Genomic DNA, 21,082 nt, shown 5'->3' with positions numbered 1-21,082 from the left:
GATACTGCGCAGGACCCTCAAGCTCCCAGGCCTCTGGTAGAGGACCCGAGCTTGAAGGATAAACCGCCCGTAGGGGCGTGCTGGGTGTTATATATATTTTTTTTTTTTTTTTTTTTTAACCATCCAACTATATAATATGAGATGTGTATATTTCAGGATGAAGTATTTTTAAAAGACTGAGTCATTTAAAATGGAAAATAAATATTACTATATAATATTTTTGCAGCCATAATTTGGAAGTTTTTTGTCGTTAGGGAAAAAATGTCAGTTTTTTTTCAAGGATCTTCTAAGTGTCAAACAATAAAAGGTTAAAAATTAATAACAGACAGCGAAAATTGACTGTTACTGCAAGATTTTAACATGAGCTAAATAAAAACTGTCCTTTTGTACTTGCTTGGTAAAGCGTGTTCTTTTATTCTGAAGCCGTCAACGCGCATTTCCCGTCATGCCTGTATTCCATGCCAGTGCTAAATTACATCGCCCAAAGGGACACCGCCGAAGGGACGCTCTGCTGTGATTGGTTAGTGAAGTCAGACCGCGAACAATGGCGTGTATTTTTGTAACTCTCTTTGCGACCAGCGGATGGCGCTCCGGGCCAAAGAAAAGGAGATGTTAAGGTGGTTGAGTCGGCTCATCAAAGTTACGTTTCGGGACTGTAGGGACGTTGCTGATAAGCAATAAAGGCTCATCCCGTCCATAGAAAGTAAGTTAACGAAATTAAATACGAAATTAAATAAATTCATGTTCGTGTTTGTTATGAAGCCTTTGTCGTGACGTGTTTTTGTTTGCGTTGCAGTTCAAGGTTCACACAGCTGTTTACAGCACTCGAAAAGCGCCTCAAAACAGATAAAAGCAGCTCACATTATGATCATTTGCAGCCTTTTTATGAAACGATTGAAGTAAAAAGTTCTTGGGTTGCTATCTGCTACATTTTGATTTTGTTTCCTTCAGATCCACCGATATGAGTTGGTTTGATTTGGCTGTGTAAACCGATTGTTTAGCAGAAATCTGCATTAACCCAGCGGTCCCCAACCTTTTTTGCGCCACGGACCGGTTTATTCCAACAATATTTTCACGGACCAGCCTTTAAGTTGTCTTAGATAAATACAATAAAATAAAACCAGTACCGGTACCAAAAAAACCCCAAGAAAATGTATTCCATAACACATGGGAAAAGACCCAGGGAGACCGAGTTAATGATAAAAAATAACGATAAAAACCCTGAATACCATAAATTTCACACCCGAGCCTCAACTCTCGCTGCCCGGTACCAAACGGCTTACGAACCAGTACCGGTCCGTAAGCCGTTTGGTTGGGGACCGTTGCATTAACCTATGTGCCGATTTTACCAAGAGGACCGGACAGCTTGTGAGGACTCATAATTCATTCTCTCATGTATTTGCAGTGTTAAAGGAAAGCTTAACTGTTTTAAAGACATTCTGGTGGTCGGACAAGTGTTCTGTGTTAGAAAAATGGACCATTTGTTATTGTACACGAGAGAATACTGATGTAATCAGATCCATAAAGTCAGGACTCACGTTTTGTTAATCTTGTGTAAATGCGTAAGTACACCTTAAACATCTGTATCCTCTCCAAGAGGCCATGTACCCTGTAGACCTGCCAGCTGTGGATCACACTGACCTGACATCTGCATCTGAACAGTACATGTCCTCTCTGGAGTCCAGCCCCTGTGATAATGAGTGGTTTCAGTCATCGCAGACCTCAAAGGTACCTAACCACATTTGAATGACTGATTATTATTGCAAATGATATATTCTTCAAGGTCTGCTGTAAATGAAATTAAGTTTGCAGTTATTCACACTGATTTGTTTATTCAGTCTACAGTAAAATCTAGAAAAATCTCAGCTAACCATAAAGAGCTTCACATTTTTAAATCAAGAGCCTAAAATCTTTTAGCATCCATACTATCCATTAACTGTGTTCTCCTAATAACTCAAAATGTAACTTTATCGTCTACATTTCAAGTTATTTTCTCAAAACTTTAATAAAACTATATAAATAAAACAGAGTTGAATGTAATGACACCTAATCATGTATACGTTTTGGTATTGAATACACAGCAGATCTTTTAAAGCATTAAACTTAACTCGTTTTGGCGTGCAGATGCCCTGAATTAACTCTCTGTGTGGTTACTGTGACCCTCGAACAGGGACTATGGTGGAAGTGTTTTTACCACCTTACAGCATTTGGCTTGATGTTATCTTCCTGTCTGCTCAGGTGGCAATAACAGCAACAAATGTGAGCCAGCTGCAGCTGTTTGAGGATGGCCAGCCTGCCTGTGTAGTGCTGGCACTGCACCCTCCGGATGATCAAACACAAGGTTCGGAGCTCAGCACGTTGCTCTGTGAGATGTTCCAGCCTCAGACACAGACTGACGCTCTCTGCTCTGATGTTACCTTCCAGTGGTTGGCCTATACCTGCACGGGAAGTGGTGGCTTTTGGATGACGTCTTGCGAACGTCAAGCAAATCCAGAAGTGGTTTGGTGTCGGTAACTGTGCTAAAGTACATTTGTCTAGACGCTATGTCACTTCATCGCTCGTACACAGGTGTGAACAGTGAGAGAATAAATCAGTCTACTCATTCAGTTTGTTAATTCCCTTTCTATTTATTACTCCTTCATTCTGTTTCAAATACTTAGCTAATAGTTTAGCTTCAGATGCCCCTGGTTTGGAGTCTGATTTCATCTTTAAAGTGAAAGAAAAGCAGAGAGATTGCAGAGTGTTGTCCAGCAGGTCGTTGACCCACTGCTGACCACGTGTGTCATGACAAGAATCAATCAAGAATCGTCTCAAGATTGTATTGTAGGTGTAGTTGGTAGCAGCTTATGCAGCAGGTTTGTGGGAGAAACTCAGGAGAATTTTTTCCAACGACGTCATCTCAGTGTACTTCAGACTCAGCAATACAAAAACTGCTTCATCACATGGCACAACATAGAAGAGCCACCTCGACGGGACAAGACTCAGCTGTATATCTGTAACCAAAGGTCAAAGGTCACTCTTTTGAGGATGCCAGTGTTCACAGTTTGGACCGAGAAGACAGGGTTTAAGAGAGGAGTGAAATAGGTCATCTATCTCCCCTTCCCAGGTGATTCAACACCCACTCAGACCTTGCTTCAGGTGGGCTTGTGGCGACTTGCATGATAAAAATAGTGGTCAACAATCCTCAGGACCACCTTTAAAGGGGACAGCCCCCATTAAGGATAAAATACCTGACACTGTCCACTATTTGTTTTTAGAACTGAAGAAGCCTCTTGAATTCGAGGTGAAATGTCTTAACAAACTTAAAGAAGTCAAGTTGCCTTCTTTTTTTTCAAGTCTTAAGACATATTTTGGAGAACTGAAGTACTCAGCTAATATAAATATTGTTTTATTTTTCTCACAAAGATAAATACAACCAAGCTGTGCGGTAGAGTGTGAAGCTGGAAAATGAATAATAGGTCAACTTCATGAATCTATGTTAAACTGGCTTTTGAAGCTTGTCATAGTTTTACAGGCTTCAGGTGTCCAAATTCAAAAGCCAGTTTAACATAGAGTCTTTTCTATCAATTTCTAAATAAAGATTTGCTGAATCGTTAATCTACCAGAGCCGACTGTGTGGAAACTTCTGCATGTTGTCCACAGGTGCAGTCTGTTATGGAGAGGGTGATTGTGTTTCTGCTCAGTCAGATAATGGAGAGACCTTCACTGTTCTCCCTACATCCTCCCAAAGAGAGCTGCAAAGTGCTGTGGAAAGACAACCAGGCGGTTGGCTTTTACACCGTGAAGCACAAAGGTGGGCGGAGGAGGATGAGAAGGATTGGCAAACAGGATATCAGTGAACATACACATCTGCAGGCGATTTGTTTGTGTATGTCCAGCAGGAGTTTGGACAAATGTGAAGAAAGTTGCAAAGTTAAGGGCAGAAGACTGGCTTGAGTTGGATTGAAACTTTAATTCAGAAACAGCTTGAAATTAGGAAATGGGTGGAGGCGGGCTCCAAAGTGGCCTGCAGATGTGCAGCAAGTGTGGATGATCTAAAATATCTTATATGAGATAGACGAGTTGGATGTGAATTTGTGTGCATCAGGTGGTCTTCCAGGACCGAGCAATTCCTCAATTATCTGATCACATCCAGGCCTAACTAATCACAGCAACATGACTATAAGGAAGGTGTTCACTTTGAAGCTTCACTAATCGCTTTCTATGGATAAATCATACCCTCTGTTGTCCTTCTATTTGAAAGAGTTACACTGAATTCACTTTTTAGACCTGGAAGCTACATCCACCTCTTAAATGCAATCCATGTTCCCCCTCTGCTGTTTCAGGGAGTCTGTGTGACGGCTGGAGCAGCTGCTGTTACCTGCTGCCTGTTCTGGACACTGTGCTGGTGAGGAGGTGCTGCAGGAGGAGAGGCTTCGGCCTTCAGATGCTGGAGGATTTCTGCTCCTCGTTCTCTACGGAGGAGTTTCTGGGAGTCAGCTCTCCATTATCCCCCAGCATGGCTGCAGGTGAGCTCGGGTCCTTCTTTGACCTGTTTGTTCACTTGTTTCTTTATGTCTCTGTCAGATGGTTTGCTGTATTTGGTCAAGGAACTGCATGTTTTCTTTGTTCAATAGAAATGTTCAGTAGACTCACACACTAATGATTTAGTTATATTTAAAAGCTGATCACACACCTGTACGCCATGACACAAAAAATCGAATAGTTGTTTTGAATTTTAAATGCATTTCCCAAGTGAAACACACAGAAATCCAAGATGACACTGACTGTAACTGGAAACAGAGGTGAACTTGGTAATTTACTCGCTCATCTAAATTCAGGCATTTGGTCAACCAATGGGTGTTTCATTTGAAGTTTTTTGTCGTTGCTTTTCCCAGAGTGTCTCCTGGTGAGACGTGCCCGGCAGGTGTCAGGATACACAACTGTTTTTGTTATTAGACCTCGGTGCTCGGCACGGGTGACTGTAACAATCACCATATTAAAGCGTAGGGAGGCACATAACTGTTGTGTGTCTCTTGGGTCCCAGCAGTGGTTGTGGATGTGGAGTCTGAACGGCTTTCCCGGCTTGGTTGGCTCAGAGGTTGCCTGAAACAGCCGATTGGTACCAAAGAGTTTTGCTGAAGTTTTGCAGCTTCAGCAGTTACAGAAGCAGAAACTTGGGTTTGGAAAAGTTTGAGGAGGCCATGGAGAACCAATTTTTTAGCTGGCCTCATGAAAGTTCTGGCAAGCCGTTCGGCAGCTCGGGAAAGGAAAGCAGGGCTGGGCTCAGGCTCGGTCAGGGATAAAAACTGCTGACCAGAACTAAAGATATTGTCAGGCGCTGGAAAGAACACTTAAGGAACACTTGAATCTGACCAAAACGTCATTTTTGAAGGAGAGAGAGCCTGAACACTCATGGGAAGACTCATTAATTGCTTCATTTCACTGATTAATGACAATGGTTTTTACAAGGTTACACAGATCTCCTTTAAAGTGCCAGATTAAGATGATATAGAACATTTGTCCAAAGCGCATCGTGTGCAAAGCGTTGTTTCCCAGACTTTTGCTGCTTTCTTTTATTCCTTTTTTCCCCAAACTCTTTTTATTTTTCAGAATCACAACAAATTACAGTACAACAACAGAGTGATACCACAGCATGTGAAAAAGACAAAAAAAGACTTAGCTGTGCCCAAAAGTGCCGGTCAAAGTGACTTTGTGGCTATAAATGTAAAAGAAACCTAACCCTGTCATAAACGCGGTCCCTACGGCAAACCACAGAGTGGAGACAGTACGGGATATCCACAGCAACTCAAGATTATCTTCGGTAGATAAAATAGAATAATAATAGAGTACCTCATGACTAAAAGAAGAAAATAAAAGCAGTAGAGTAGCATAGAATGGAGTACAATAAAATAGAGGCAGCCAGATTCACAGTGGTATATCACAGAACTGCACTGTTTCTACATTGTTGAAAAAGGACTTCCATGAATTCAGCAATGTTGCCGTTGACCCACATAGAGTATGTTTTACTGTTTCCACATTGCTAAAAAAAGGACACCTGTAATCCAGGCCTCAGAGAGAGGAGGGTGAATTCCACTGGAGCAAAATCAGACACAGGTGTCACAGCAAAGACCGACACACTTAGATCTAAGTGCTCCTGAAGTACCTCTAGTAGGGCAGGGACAGGACCACAACATCAGTGAGTCGTGGGCTTGTTCGCATCTATCACAGACAGGATCAGCATCAGGGTAGCATCTGGGTGATTTCCTTACCCAGGTCCTGCTCCCAAAGCGACTGAATAGTTAACGGTGGGCCACTCCAGAGAGAAAGGATTCTTCATAGCTGCATGAAACGGCACCGTTTTTGTTTGGGCGTGGACACAAAAGAGTCTCAATGAGTGGGGTTAAAGGTTGAGAGGGAAATGAGGTGTCATCACTCGAATAAAGCTACAGACCTGTGGGTACCCAAAAAAGTGGGTTTCGTTGTTCAAGTTGTTCAAAGGAAGAGAAAATGCCCTTAGTATACAGAACATTAAATTATTTTATACCCAAAGTAGACCACAGGGCAAAGCCTCCATCCCGTGGCGAAGCCTTAAAAACATGGTTCCTGTAGGTTGCAAAGAAAAAATCCGCAGGCCAAAATGCTTTCTTGGATTTCTAAGCGCATTCAGCCTCATTATCTACTCATATAATCACTCAGACGTATCCTTGCTTCAACAGAAATACAAGAAAACACAACATGTGTTTGTGTGTTCAGTGTTCAAAAGGTTCCTGCAGAAGCACCAGCAGTATCGAGAGCGCCTGTACGAGGTGGAAGCTCCAGGGGGCTGGACTCAACGACGAAACATCTGGCTTAACATTCAGCTCGGACGCTACTGCCTCGGTAAACATCGGTTTGTTTTTTATGGGTTTAAGAATATTTTCAGATTTACATTGAATTGCTAACATAGGAATGTCTTGAAGACGTCACGTGTCCATGTCTGACTCACGTCTTTTAGGTACTGATAAGGAGAGCAGCCCAATATCAGGAGAAACACAGAGAAATACACTCAAGGACTCCTTTCACAAGGTAAGAATGTCAGTTTCTCCAAGATTACACTGAAAAACATCTTCAGCAAACTTTGACTGAAACAACTATTCGTCACACACTTTACATTCATGGTTATAACAAGAGCTTGTTGAAGCCGACGTTTTCATTGAAAACCTTAATTTCAGTTGATGGCTGTTCGAGGCGCCTCTGAGGTTTATAGTTTTGAAAATGAATGGATGAAAGTAAGGCATTAAGGCTTAGTTTGATATTTTATAGTTTTATTAATAGTGAATTTACTGGATTTAACTGACTATTCTACTTTTGCTAAAGAGATCTTAATGTCTAATCAGTTTCCCTGAGGAAAGTTGTAATTTGCAGCAATGGTGACCCCCTACTGATTTGGTATGACCAGAATAATATTCTGGTGTGGCGACAGCTGCAGACATCTGGGACTCGTAGTCATTCCTGTTACACTTCCATGGAGTCCACCTGAAGGTGCTTGCATAGTTTGTGCATTTTAATGTCTCCATGAACGAGTCTCTGATGACAAATTTACGTCTCTCTGCCCAACGAGGATCCAAGCAGACCCTCATGGACACAAAACATAAAACAGAACACTCAGAAAATGATTGCATGAGATTTTGTAATTGTTGCAGTTTAGTGTATCGGGTGCTTAGCGTCATGATTGACTTTATGATTGATTTTGGTCTTGTTATGACCTGTATGGCCTCACGTTTAGATTTAGGTGCTACATGTTCTTGCTCAAGGAGGAATTGTTGGGTTTCACCTCACAATACTGTGAGGCGTTTTGTTCTACCACTGAGCCTTACTAGAAGGCTAAAATAGTGCGCCTGGCTTTAACAACGGAAGCACAGTTATTTTTGGGACCGCTCTCAGACCTACTGCTTTAAACAGAAGAGGATGTGAAAACAAGCCTCTAACTTTTCTACATTCACGGTCACCAGAGGATGAATGTCATCGACTGTACTGAGATTAAATCAAGATTATTATTATTCAAAGCTTTCAGTGCTTTATTGGATTGATCTGAAACTGATTTATGTGCAAATCCCAGTGAAGAGAATCACACTGAATCACTTGGTGGCAGTGTGAAAGCAGAGTGACTAATCCTAGCCCTTCAGACTTTAAGCAATGTGAAACCAGACGCAGACTTGTGGGTTTTCACCTTTTTGTCTGTCAGCTCTTGACCTAAATATGTAATATGCTTTGAGATTACATGTATCAAGAACTGGCATGTTCAACACAGTGCAGTGTAATGAGTTCCAGCACGGCTGAGTGTGTAAATTTGCACACTTTTTTCCATTACCTGATTCTGTTAAAAAGTAGCAGCGCATTGGCCGGGAATTGGACCACGTCTCCTGCATCTACCACTGAACCACCAATGCCACGTCCTGTCACTGCTACAGGGCCAGATGCTTGCCGGCTAAAAGCTCTGCATCTCTTTTGGCACATTTGAGATCTTAAACGTCAAACAAGCCACCAGCTCATGGCTCAGAAAATGATTTTATGATATGTTGTACTGACAATCAGGGCCACGTATGATTCTTCGAGATGATATCATACCATGCTCTTGCTCTAGGAATAAATGCTATTTTTCTCCTAATAATCCTACCATATGCTGTGAGATGACATTATTGTTCTCTGGCATTATAAGAAGTCCATATGAGAGTCCTGCTATCTATTTTATCTTCTCTTACAATGTAACTTTATAGAGACCAGCATATATGTCAATAAAAGAGCGAGAGTTTGGCTACCAGCAGTAGGAGGTTCACACCATAAGCTTCACACTTTGGAGGATATGTAAACCACACATCAAATTGTGGCACAGAAAATGCTTTCATGAAATTTTGTATTGATGTTCATGCCCCCCGAGAATGTATCTCACCCACTTCAGAGGGCCTTTTGTGGATTTTTGTTCTCATGTTGTGACTCTTTGTAGTTTTTTATGTCTCCTGTAGCTATTTTGTGTAAGCAGCAATAATTTATCCACTTCTGTTTATCTCCATGCAGACTTGTATACTGGACCTGGGCACACTGGGAAGCCCTGGTGTAAACACTGCAGTGGTGTTGGACTCTGCTGAACAGCAATTTAAATCGTGTGAGCCAAGCCAAGGAAGATGGTCCCTGAGCAGCGAGCTCCCTGGAACAGGATGTAGCCTTGCAGCCCAAACTATCCATGTGAAATCTGGACCTCCCACCCAGCTCCTAAACACAGCACAGGCTTTGAAATCCAAGGCTTCCAAATCTACAAAGCACCACAGAGAGGAACCAGAGGACATGCAGAAAATTCCCAAACGAGCCAGAAGTGAGTTGAAACATGTACACACAAAGACTGCATTCAGCAGCAGAGCCCACAGAGAATGTTCGGATACTTAACCGAAACCACATCCACATTCATTTAGGTGACTTTGTATTCTTTTCATCAAATCAAAGTGAATTTTGAATGAACAGCAGACTGCATGTACCTAAATATGCACAATAAACCTTTTCGTGTGTCTTTGTAGCATCGCGTTTCTGTGTGGCTACTTTATAGTGTTTGTGCTAAATAAGAACCATGGAACCACACAAGGATGATTATTATTGCACATTAGAGTATAGCATATGCAATTTTCTCCATCGTTTGGGTACAACCTGCACTGCATTTTAACCCATTTTACATGAAAGGCTGGGGTTCATACGGTGACCTTAGATTATTATCCTTAACTATTAATGCACAGGATCAATCAATAGAGAGCTACAATATATTTTTTTCTGCACCTTGGACAAGTCATCCATCACATAAACAGCCACAGCTTCTGGGGCTTGCTGTGGATTAGGAGGTAGAGCAAGCCATCGACTAGCTGGAAGGTTGGTGGGTTGATCCTTGACTGCTCCAGCTTGCATGCCAAAGTATCCCAAACCCAGACTTGCTCCTGATGTGCCCACACAGGAAAAATGGTTTAAAACTACAGATGTATTATCATCTCCCCCACTGCACTTTAGGTGCATATAAAAAGAAAAAATCTTGGTGTATTTTACTGTATATAGCAAGCATCTATATACATAGTATTTTGGGGGTTTTTTTGTACACTGTTCACATTGGGTTTTTTCTTCCTTTTTATTTTTTGAATATATCTCTAATTCACTTTTTGTTCCTTTCCCTCGTGCTGGTGTAACAAGTGAATTTCCCCCCAGAGTGGGATTAAATAAAATCTATGTGTGTTTGTATTCTTGTTGGATTATGAGTGCAAGTTTTCCTTTCACCTCCTAAGAATGAATGTGCTGGAATGAGAGTACAAACCCCTGAGTCTTTGTTAACTTTGTAGCTATTGTTCAGAAATGGCGCAACAGTTTGCACAATGCTCGCATTTAATGTGTAAAATCAACAGTTCTGACAATAATCAGCAGATATTTGTAAAAGGTTTTCGTGTAGAAATAAAGCGTAAATCTGGACTTGCTGCGTGTGTGGACACCTGAAAATACTAGCTGTACCTGCAGGTTGCTGGTTTGAGTCCCTGCTCAGATACTGGTATCTCTCAGTGGATGGCTTTGACACGATCCCCTCACTAAAAAGCACACGAGAAACAACTTTAACAAACATTAAGAATACTAATTAGCTCCTAATAGAATAGAATAGAATGCCTTTATTATCACTATACAGTTGTACAATGAGATACAGAGCATCTCCTACTCAGTGCAAACATGCTGGGGGGGGTACAGTTCTGCAGCACTATATACATATGGACAGTATTAACAGAGGGAAAAAAAAATATATATAAAATGTACAAATATACAAGCCGGTTTTAAAAAAGTAATATGTAATAAATAGTGTTACGTGCATACAGTTGGGTTATTGCGCATAGAATTTGGTATTGCACAGTGGTGGTTCATAGAGGAAAAGGGAAGAAAAAATTGGGGGGCGGGGGGGCTGTGTTATCGGTGCATGTGTGAGTTCAGGGTGGTTATGGCTTTAGGGAAGAAACTGTTTTTGAGTCTGTGGTGCTTTGTGCTGATGCACCTGTAGCGGTTCCCTGAGGGAAGCAGGCTGAACAGGTTAAAACCAGGGTGGGAGCTGTCCTTGATAATGTTTGCTGCTCTGCTGAGGCAGCGGGAGGAATAAATGTCCATCAGGGAGGGGAGAGGGCAGCCGATGATCTTTTGTGCTGTCTTGACTACACTCTGAAGCCTCACTCTATCCGCCTTAATGCAGCTGCCGTACCATTATGTGATGCAGTAGGTTAGCAGGCACTCAATGGACGAGCGGTAGAAGGTCAGCAGCAGGTTGGAGTTCAGCTTGTACTTCCTGAGGACTCTCAGGCAGTGTTGCCAACTTAGCGACTTTGTCGCTATATTTAGCGAGTTTTCAGACCCCCTAGCGACTTTTACTCTCAACAAGCAGCGGGTGCTGTAACGCAGTCAGTTCTTCTTTTACTCTTATGCTGTTTTGTGGATCACAAGGTTTAAAACTACTTATAAACACACACACACAAAGTAACTCCACCAGAGTGCCTATTTTGGGTCACTTTTGCCGGTCCAAGCCCGGGTAAAGGAGCAGGGTTGGAATTGTGACATTAAAAAAACAATAATTGCTAAAAGAAATTTAATTTGTAGTTCTAAATAAACTCTAAATGCATTTAGGACGTTTTTTACTCACTTTATGTCTCTTCCATGATGTTATTTCTCTCTCCAACAACATAGGTTACAATTATATTAGCGTGACCAATTATGCAAATTAGGTGATGACGTCATTTAGCGACTTCTAGCGACTTTTAGGACAGCCAATAGCGATTTTCCTTACTGAGGAGTTGGCAACACTGCTCTCAGGAAGTGCAGCCGCTGTTGGGCCTTCTTGACGACCGCTGAGATGTTGTCTGTCCAGGAGATGTCAGTTAGTAATGAAAAAGAAAACAAACTACATGTACTTGCGCTACTTTCACTGCTGTTCAATGAGGACCATCTTGCGCCCCCTAGGTGAACTGCAGGCAAATTCTGCATAAATAAGAGGAGTCCGGGCTGTCCGTCCACTCTCAGCGCACGCATTCTCTTCTGCGCTATTACACGCCGGCGTCTGCTGTGTATACAACCGAGCGCACCTCTCACTCAGGGACGAACAGGAAGTCCGGAAAAAGGAAAAATCTGAGGGAAGGGAAAAGTTACGATTTTATGAAAGATGAGTCGCATTTATCACAACACGTCTCTGCAGAACAAGCCGGTCCACAGTGAAAAGTTTGACCGTGCGTGGTGTCCCTCTGCGTTTGAAAGGTATGTGCTCGCTTTCACACGCCACAGTGCTTCCCCTGTGAGGGGGCAGCACCAGACTCCGCCAATAAATCCCTCAGTGTTCCCAGAGAGCAGATCTGTGAGTTTTACACTGTTCAAAACATACTTTTAAAAATGAAATTATCTCGGGTATATGCAGCACAGCGCAGTGTAGGTGGATGTACTACCAGCAGTATCAGAGCGCCCTGGCTGCACTTCCTGTCGTGGCCACTAGAGGCTGACACAGTATAGACTCCCATGTTCAACATTGTAGAAATAACACGAGGCATTTTCTCAAGGTGCAGAAGTGAATTAACAAACTCATCACACACTAGAACAGCTGGGGCCACAAGTGTGAGCTCAGAACCTCCTCAACACTTTTCTATTTGTTTTGCATTTTTCAAGGAAAATCATGCTTTAAAGCTAGCCGTACCACCTGATAAGTGACTGCAGAAGAAGGGTACGTCCTAAGGCTGGTGCACTCCAACTTCAGCCATGCAACAACAACTGTTGCAGATGCACTAAGCTGAACACTGTTTAATACAGGAGTGACTTAACATCAGTTCAGACGTTTAACATTTTTTTTTTATTACAAAACTGTATAACTTCTCTTTACTTATAGTTAGAAAGAAACTAATAATTCAACTGAGGGTCACCGTGTCTTTTTTGGATGAGCCCGGACCGTGGGGCCTGTCTATAACACCACCAGGCTAATTGGAGTCACTGGACTGAACCTCTTGAACCCGTTTGGGCCTTTTTCTGCATTTTGATGTAATTATCTGGGATATAATTTGCTCTAATGTTAGGTACCGAGCATCAAAGAAGTTTGTGCTTCAGTGAAACTTTCACGTGGAATTCTAGTATGTTATTAACATGTTAATATATGTTAGTATGTTATTAACATAACAACTAACAGGGAATCCATCAATAAAATGTTCTCTATAAAAACTGCTGCTGTTTTTTTTTCAGTTATTATTATTTTATCTAAGAAGCCATTTTTTCTTCTTCAACTTCTTTCTTCTTTCTGACGGTATTTTCACTTTAAAGGAAGTGGGTGAGTCTACCGGTAATCAGTCAGCCTCTATTCCTTTGTCATTCTAAACTCAGTAAGTCGGTAAGACAAGGAAAGAGTTATATGAATCTGAGTAGATATTACAGTATGAGGCCAGTAAAACTGCTGCTGTTTTTTTTTTCAGTTACTATTATTTTATCTAAGAAGCCATTTTTTCTTCTTGCTGACAGTATTTTCGCTTTGAAGGAAGTGGATGAGTCTACTGGTAATCAGTCAGGCTCTATTCCTTTGTCATTCTAAACTCAGTAAGTTGGTAAGACTAGGAAAGAGTTATATGAATCTGAGTAGATATTACAGTATGAGGCCAGTAAAACTGCTGGTGCAGGAGGCCAGTGGGGGGGAAAATGTAATATTGGGAACTGCACATATTGTTTGCCTACAGCAAGCTTGCAGACTGATCCCCTGAGGTTTTGATATAACAGCTAACATGTGGTAAAATTCAGGGATTTTAGACCTGCTGAGCTAAGACTTCTCCTTCATTTTGCTTGCCTGCTGCTGGCTGGATGTAAAGTGATGTAACTTTGATCACAGTGTGTGGACGAACTGCCAGTTCGTAGTCTTTGCTAGATCCAGTAACAAAACTACTGTTATGTGACTAAAGCAAATGGAAATGGTGAGTATGGGTTTCAGAGCACAGTCGAACTTTTACTGCATTGGTTTGTTCCCAAAAATGTTTGAATTCCTTTATTCTGTAGGATTTATGTGTGCTATGAATCATCCTCCCTGCAGTTCTAGTTCTGCGTTTAACTGAGTCCCCATTCAGCACTCAATCCCAATAAAACAGCACTTTATTTCACCAGTACACATTTAGATACTCATTATTGTTTTTCTACACAGTGGCCCCGGAGTGCTTTTAGAAGGGAAGCTGCTCGATGTTTCCAGACATGCAATCACTGACAGCAACAATCAAAAGGTACAGTAATAAAACCAGTTGGGGTATCACTCGGTTATAAGAGCCCAGCATGACACCTTCTCATTTCTTTTCAGTAGATGCAAATGATCATAAAAAGAGTGTGAGGGTTTTCAGGTCACTGTTCGAGGAGCAGGCATCGGTGATAATAAGCAGAAATAAGTAAAGCTGAGAACCACTGTACAGTGGAAGGTATTTATTCATCCTTCTGTCACTCTCAGGTACGTTTCTACGTGCTGTACATCCAACCGAGCCGCATCCATCAGCGGAAGTTTGATGCCAATGGAAAGGAAGTGGAGCCAAACTTCAGTGACACCAAAAAGGTCAACACTGGTTTCCTCATGTCCTCCTACAGTGAGTACACTGGATTTGGATCTGCTGGCTCTGCAGTGTCAGAATAGGCCGAGGAAGATATGAGGTGCGGTCAGGTGCAAACTCTAGAAATCTCCATTTATTTGTATGACGAGAACTAGCTGCAGTTCAGTTCCTCAATCTGATTGATGAGATGTAATAAATGCATTTTTTGTTGAGGTCTGAAGTAGAACAGACCAGTAGTGCAGCATGCAAACCTGAAAAGTCTAACCCTGTCCTACAATCCAATCCTGGTAAAACTAATAACGATGAAATTCATATTCACCAGCTGCATGCAGTGACTTTTACAGGAAGGCAAGCTGAGATGATTGCATGCTAATGCTAGCTCTGTTTCCTTAAATACGCCACTGATATGTAACAAGAAAAAGCCTCGTGGGTGCAGAGCTCTTAATTCCCTTCATTTACTTGGCTTCATTGTGTTTTCCGTCTTCACAGAGGTGGAAGCTAAAGGGGAGTCGGACCGTTTGTCTGAGGAGCAGCTGTCAGCCGCGGTGAACAAAGCCGAGCTAATGAAGATAACTGACAAGCACCGGCCCGCTGGGACCTGGGCCTTTTGGTATCCAGAGGCAGACATGGAAAAAACGGAACTGGAAACAGGACAGGATGTACGGTTGAAGACTAGAGGAAACAGTCCTTTCGTATGTGAGTCTGAACTTGATGTTTGTTATTTACTTGCCTGTAGAGCCTTTCTGTGAATTGTCCTGCCTAAAATCTTAACATCCATGTACACCGTCTGCGGTTAGGGTTAGGTTTGAGTTTGGTGACATTGACCCAGCAAAGGGTCTGTTTATGCTGTAAACTGCTAGTCAGTGTAGTAAAAAAATACAAGTTAATACAAAAGAATCATATTTTTTAATTGTCTACACCTAAAGCTGCTTATAAGCAGTCGTCTTCTTTGTTTGTGTAACTATTATCTGACTTGTATATGAACTTTCTTTATCAGTACACAGGAATCTGCATCTGGAGTTGTAAAACAGGACTCTGCCTTTGAGCTTTTAGGGAGAAGGGGTAGCTTCTGATTTACACCTTCTGTGGTATGCTTTAGTAAACTTTGTTCTGTCACTGATGAACTGCAGACATTGTGTGGATGTGAAAAGCATGCTTTAAAGGTTCAGGGTTTGTCTTCCTTTGTCATCACATGCTTTGAGACCTTATTCTCTGTGTATCTAATCCTTCTTTAAAGGCAGGTGAAATAATATAAAAGACACTTTAGAGCAGGGGTCCCCAATCCCAGTCTGCGAGGGCCGGTGTCCCTGCAGGTTTTAGATCTCACCCTGGGCCAACACACCTGAATCACATGATTAGTTCATTACCAGGCCTCTGGAGAACTTCAGGACATGTTGAGAAGGTAATTTATCCATTTAAATCAGCTGTGTTGGATCAAGGACACATCTAAAACCTGCAGGGACACCGGCCTTCGTGGACTGGGAGTGGGGACCCCTGCTTTAAAGCTTCACAGTCTTTAATTTGATTCAGATTTCCACCAGCTTGCTTACTAGCTTAAAGAAATGGTTAGAAGAAAAAAGAATAATACTTGTTGAAACTGGTGCCTGGAAATACAAAGCAACATGCTCCATGTGTTTCAAAACTGGGACGATGGGACATCGTTTAGGACAAAAATGAACATCGGGTTAATGCTACATCAGCCTGTATGTTCTGCAGAAAGAGAAATTGGTTTATTTTGGAATAGCTCTAGTTTTTATGTGATTATTATTTTTTCTTCCCTGATTGCCAAGACTTGGGAGAGCAAAGCCAAAAACCACATGTTCTCGCAGCCTATGGCCAGAAGGTTTGGGTCAAGGCTGTCTGCCTTTGTCTATCTTTATCAGTTAAGTTAACACAGTTGGAGTTTTTAAGCCGAACCAAATTCTTTCATTTTACTTTACTGTTCATTTTGAAGTGGCATGCATGCGTTCACTTGGTTAAATAAGTATATTTCTGCTTTTGTCTACTTCCATGGCAAGTTTAGTCCAAAATTTCACATGATGTTTCAGTTAATTGTACCTGGAGACACCCTGTATGTCAAATGTAAAGAATCCTTAAGACTGTGAATGTTGGTTAACCTTTAGGTTTAAAGCTGCTGATCTAAAGTCTGCCGTTGTGTTTCGTGGTCTTCCCAGCTGATCAAGTCTAGTCCCTGCCCTGACCTCAGTAGCTGCGGGGAGGGAATGAAATTAAACTTGAATTCTGTTTCTCTGGTCTCTTTCCAAAGTTTGTCCTCGTGAGGAGAGAGGATAGTTTAGACTGATATCCAATACCTGTCCTTTGGTTTTTCGCATTTCTTAACCTGGATTTATTCAGATGTGATGGATATTTGGGCATTTATTATAAGATGTCTCCATCTTGTTTTATGTTGGCTTCTTAATTCTGTGTAGAGCATGAATCTGACATTCAAAGTTTTGAAAACTTTCTCAGATTTTTCAGATTTCTTCTGTATCAAAGTCAGTGAACAGTTAATAATCAAGTTGGCATATCCTTACAGAGATGATAAAGCTTAAAGAGTAGAATTCAAAGTTGGTAGCTCACTTTTGTTTAAGTTTTATAAATGCCTTTAAAAACCTTACGTACTTCTTTGTTTCCTGTCATGCGTAAATAACTTCATTACCTTCTTCAAATTCCAGTCTCTTTGGCCAAAATTGATGGCGGCACAGTGACCAAGTGTAACTTTGCTGGAGACGATAAGGCTGGAGCTTCATGGACAGACAAAATAATGGCCAACAAAGCAGACACCAGCAGCACTCAGAAGCCGGGAGGAGGCGAGGGAGCAGAGGAGGACGAATGGGTGAGGACCAGATCTCTAAACAAATGAAATGACTCGCATAATATCGGGGATGTAGCCCAGATCCGTGGTTTGTCATTTATTTTTCCTTTTCCTACAAATTCCTGAAAGAGTTTCTTTTAATTTCCTGAAAACTAACTCAAAATAAAGAGCAGCCGCGAAACCCCTCACAAGAGCAGATCAGGTATCTCTGACAACAGGCATGACATGGAGTCGGAGACAACATGAGAGGAGGAGCGGGGGTACGTTGTAAAGTTGATTGCAGATGTGCAGCCACTGTAGGAAGGCTGAGGTAGCTTAAATGGATTGCCCTGTATGAAAATTACCCAGGCCATGAGGTGAGCCGTGAGCTGATACTGGCGAGCATTAGGAGCTGGTCTGGCTGGAATGCAGCTAAGGCTGAGCTTTGTGGCTTTCCTCAAACAATCATTTTTTTCAGCTGCAGTGGAAATGATATCATGCTCACAAATACCAACGTTATTAAAAATTTCAACCGTGCAGCAGTTACACTAACAAACATACTTCTGCCTAATTCCACAGCCCACCGTGTAAAATAAGCCATTTTTCCACTGCACAAACTTCCCAGGGAAGTTAAGGTGCTACACGCTTTTTATGATTTATCCAATTTACTTACTTCTTAATTACTGGAAGAAAGTTCTTGTGACAAAAAGGTCGAGTTACTTTCAAATAAAATGCGAAGCGTGGCTCATTTTCCTCTGTTTGTAATGTATGTGTATGAATTTATGAGATATTTTACAGCCAAATACAAGCTGATTTTTAACTAAATTATAGGAAATTAGCTGGAAATTACAGGTCAGATGATGCATTCACAGATGAATACTGTATATTCTTAGACATCATAGTGCATTGATTACACACCTTCTTCCTGTTAAAAGGGAGTTTTTCCTTCCCACTGTCGCCAAAGTACTTGCTCATAGGGGGTCATATGACTGTTGGTTTTTCTCTGTATGTGTTATTGTAGGGTCTACCTTAAAATAAAAAAGCACCTTGAGGTGACTGTTGTTGTGATTTGGCGCTGTATAAATAAAATTGAATTGAATATTGATGTAGTTATCGAAGGCCATCACAGACGAGGGATGTAAGGGAAAAAACAAGACTGTTTGGAGGTTTGACAGGTCTCTGTGCATCAGAGCTACATAGACTTTAGCTGCTGCTTGTGGTCAAAACTGAGAGGCTGGAAAGATCTGATTCTCATCCTCCCTGGACTCACTGCATCCAACTTTGAAGTGTCACTAGTGTCCTTAGACTGGCCTAATCAGTGGGTAATGCCTTTTGAATCTATTGTACTAAAGTGTGTGCAGATAGCAAAATGCAGTTTGTATCGCTGCCAACAGGTGTCACAACTGGACTTTGAATGAACGCTGTTTGCATGTGTATCTGATCAAGATTCAAGATGTTGTCCAGCTCTCTGTCTTTAGTAATTAACTTCAGATTGTTACAAACCAGTAACCCATGACTCTGTTGCAGATGTCTAGATATCCATAGAGTTGTTGAGGTAGACCTGAGGTAGGCGCCGTTCTGAATGAATATGTGAGAAGAAAGAAATCTGGCCAGCCCCTGAGTTTCCACTGGCAGCCTCATAGCAGCTGGATCACCGGCTTCAACATGACAGAAGCTCCACTAGCCTCTGAATCAAAGCTAGCTGTGTTTCAGTAACTGTTGAGGAGCAGTCAACAGCTCAGCAGGTTTTAGACCCACATGTTACTCAGTGTTACGCTGAAAAAGTTAAAGCAATTTCCATGAGAACTAAGTTATGTCGGAAAGAATCCGAAGGGTTCCTCTCTTGCGGTTGCCTCTCCCATCGCCACTGATGTCAGCGGTTTGAACTCTGAGTCCCTTAATTTTGTGTCGCTGGCTGTAGCCAGCTTTTAGCACTGCACTGGTGGAAAGCGAGTATTAATAGGCTGGCTTTCAGCACATATGGTCGATATATCTCAGCAGTTACTTTGCTCGTTGTTGACATGTCAGACACGAGGGTCAGGGTTTATTTTGATTTTTGAAATTAGAGTTAAAAACAGGTTGTTAACGGGTCACCGGTGACCTGGTGGACGTTAAGACCACCCTTGTTAACGAGCTCTTTAATGATAGAACAGGTTTTCCCCTTTACATCAGATCCATATTTAGCTTCTTCACTTCCTTCTTTTAGTACTTTTTACTACTTTTTATTTTTTAGTACAAACAGAATCAGACAGGCTGTTGCTCAACATGACCCGTGTAAATCCTCTTTACTGCCTCAGACTTTGATTAAAGGTTTCAAACAATATTTCCTGCTAAAATTTATGAGACGTATAAAAGACCTGGAGAGCAAGGATTTTGTGTGAGGATTTCCTGCAAGAACTTTGCTTTGTGGACTCATGACATCGGTTATTTAAGGAAGTGAGAAAAATACAGTAAGCTGCACAAGCTATCAGGGTGGGGGAACTCCACCTTTTTATAGTGTGATCTGGGAAACGAGCTATGATTTGGCCTGGCGTGAAATGGACAGCAAAAACCTTCTGCAGCTGTTGTTTAGAACAGGTGAAGTTTTAGACAAACAGAAACCAGAAAGCACTCACTGCCCCTGCTTTGTTTTATCCACAGGATGATTGAGAAAACTGTGTTTCCCACCAGTCTGAACTCAGGGCCCCGATCCAGTCTCCAGCATGGATTGGACTTCGACTATTATATCTTACATATGTTGCCGTAGGGCTGGAAACCTTGCGTCACCTCTACAGTATGGGACTCGCTGTCTTGGAAACTGTGCTCTTCTCTTCTTGTATGCTTCATCACATTTACATAAGTCAACCTGCATGTTCATGTTTTTGAATATGGAGGCCTGCAAAGAATTCATGGTAGTAATGAAGTTTGTAATATCACAAATTCTTATTCTAATTTTAACTGAGGAAAAAGTGGCATTCATGTGACGATTTTTACAAATAATTTTTGTTTAACCTTTATGACTTTTATAGACATCATGTTTGCAACCATCTGTTATATTAAAGTGCAGCTAGTGTGTAGTATTAAAGAGCACAAGCTTGAGCATTTTGTTTTTCTAAATAAATATGCAGTATGGTACACAACTGGAGAGCCCTCAAATTGCAAACCTGTTTCCTCAACTGGTTCTTGTTTTTTAAGTGGTTTTTGGCTCTGAGTACAAGGACTTATTAGGGCCACATTAAGAAAAAAAATATGATTGATCAATTTAAGTATAAAAACAAAATTTTGAGATTAAAGTTAAAATAATATTTTGAGAATAAAGGAAAGAAATGTGGAAATTAAAAATGTCTTGCGTTAAGTTATTTCTCTTTTAGCTCATAAACACGGAGTGGTGATAATTATAAAACACTGATGAGATGGTGCAGAAATCTGCAGCTGATCGGAAGTTAAAAAACAAACAGAAACCGATGGCTGGCAGCGGACGCATGCAAGGATACCGATGACTATGCAATAAAGATGGATGTCGTATCACGATGAGACAGCTGATCGAGTTGTTTCACTAAATCGTCTACACGAGGCATTTTGTAGAGGTTGCAGGAGTCGTGGCAGTTGTTTGGCTTTAAACAACAATTGTAATCTTCACATTTCGACTTTATTCTCAAACTAGTATTTTTAGTTTAATCTACAAATTTTGACTTTAATCTCAAAATGAACGCTAATTTCTTTTTTTCTTAATGTGCCTCTAATA

General features: G+C 41.4%; 2 protein-coding genes and 1 long non-coding RNA gene across 5 annotated transcripts; 2 read left to right on the top strand and 1 right to left on the bottom strand.

Annotated features, from left to right (window-relative positions):
* Positions 1–510: 510 nt before the first annotated feature.
* Positions 511–9,633, top strand: fam169b (family with sequence similarity 169 member B). 3 transcript variants are annotated; one of them, XM_003439549.5, is made up of 9 exons: positions 511–703; positions 1,598–1,728; positions 2,239–2,341; positions 2,425–2,510; positions 3,643–3,793; positions 4,326–4,508; positions 6,736–6,861; positions 6,977–7,047; positions 9,037–9,633. In XM_003439549.5, the coding sequence occupies exons 2-9, from the start codon at positions 1,603–1,605 to the stop codon at positions 9,400–9,402; spliced, it is 1,212 nt and encodes a 403-aa protein (XP_003439597.1). In that variant the 5' UTR covers positions 511–703; positions 1,598–1,602; the 3' UTR covers positions 9,403–9,633. The 3 variants fall into 3 exon arrangements, with proteins under 3 accessions (XP_003439597.1, XP_005449328.1, XP_005449329.1); XM_005449271.4 differs by lacking the exon at positions 3,643–3,793 and having other exon boundaries at positions 513–703; positions 2,425–2,568; XM_005449272.4 differs by lacking the exons at positions 2,425–2,510; positions 3,643–3,793 and having other exon boundaries at positions 516–703.
* LOC112847353 (uncharacterized) lies at positions 9,434–11,703 on the bottom strand. Its single transcript, XR_003220859.1, has 2 exons — positions 11,660–11,703; positions 9,434–10,571 (listed from the first exon to the last, which is right to left on the bottom strand). It is a non-coding gene; the product is annotated as an uncharacterized LOC112847353 (long non-coding RNA).
* A 213-nt stretch (positions 11,704–11,916) lies between these two features.
* arpin (actin related protein 2/3 complex inhibitor) lies at positions 11,917–20,970 on the top strand. Its single transcript, XM_013265265.3, has 6 exons — positions 11,917–12,267; positions 14,174–14,249; positions 14,468–14,600; positions 15,054–15,260; positions 17,240–17,400; positions 19,999–20,970. The coding sequence occupies exons 1-6, from the start codon at positions 12,176–12,178 to the stop codon at positions 20,005–20,007; spliced, it is 678 nt and encodes a 225-aa protein (XP_013120719.1). The 5' UTR covers positions 11,917–12,175; the 3' UTR covers positions 20,008–20,970.
* Positions 20,971–21,082: the final 112 nt, after the last annotated feature.

This window comes from Oreochromis niloticus, linkage group LG7, assembly GCF_001858045.2.
Source record: "Oreochromis niloticus isolate F11D_XX linkage group LG7, O_niloticus_UMD_NMBU, whole genome shotgun sequence".
In the NCBI taxonomy this organism is placed as follows: Eukaryota; Metazoa; Chordata; class Actinopteri; order Cichliformes; family Cichlidae; genus Oreochromis; species Oreochromis niloticus.
This window is presented reverse-complemented; position numbering and strand designations above follow the sequence as displayed.

What these genes read in the sequence shown, in the direction of transcription:
- fam169b (XM_003439549.5), top strand. Translation starts at nt 1,603, where the DNA reads ATGTACCCTGTAGACCTGCCAGCTGTGGATCACACTGACCTGACATCT. An exon ending in CCAGAAGTGGTTTGGTGTCG is followed by an intron (nt 2,511 to 3,642) that starts GTAACTGTGCTA and finishes TGTTGTCCACAG; the next exon opens with GTGCAGTCTGTTATGGAGAG. An exon ending in TCAAGGACTCCTTTCACAAG is followed by an intron (nt 7,048 to 9,036) that starts GTAAGAATGTCA and finishes ATCTCCATGCAG; the next exon opens with ACTTGTATACTGGACCTGGG.
- arpin (XM_013265265.3), top strand. Translation starts at nt 12,176, where the DNA reads ATGAGTCGCATTTATCACAACACGTCTCTGCAGAACAAGCCGGTCCAC. An exon ending in TTTCCTCATGTCCTCCTACA is followed by an intron (nt 14,601 to 15,053) that starts GTGAGTACACTG and finishes CCGTCTTCACAG; the next exon opens with AGGTGGAAGCTAAAGGGGAG. An exon ending in AGGAAACAGTCCTTTCGTAT is followed by an intron (nt 15,261 to 17,239) that starts GTGAGTCTGAAC and finishes TTCAAATTCCAG; the next exon opens with TCTCTTTGGCCAAAATTGAT.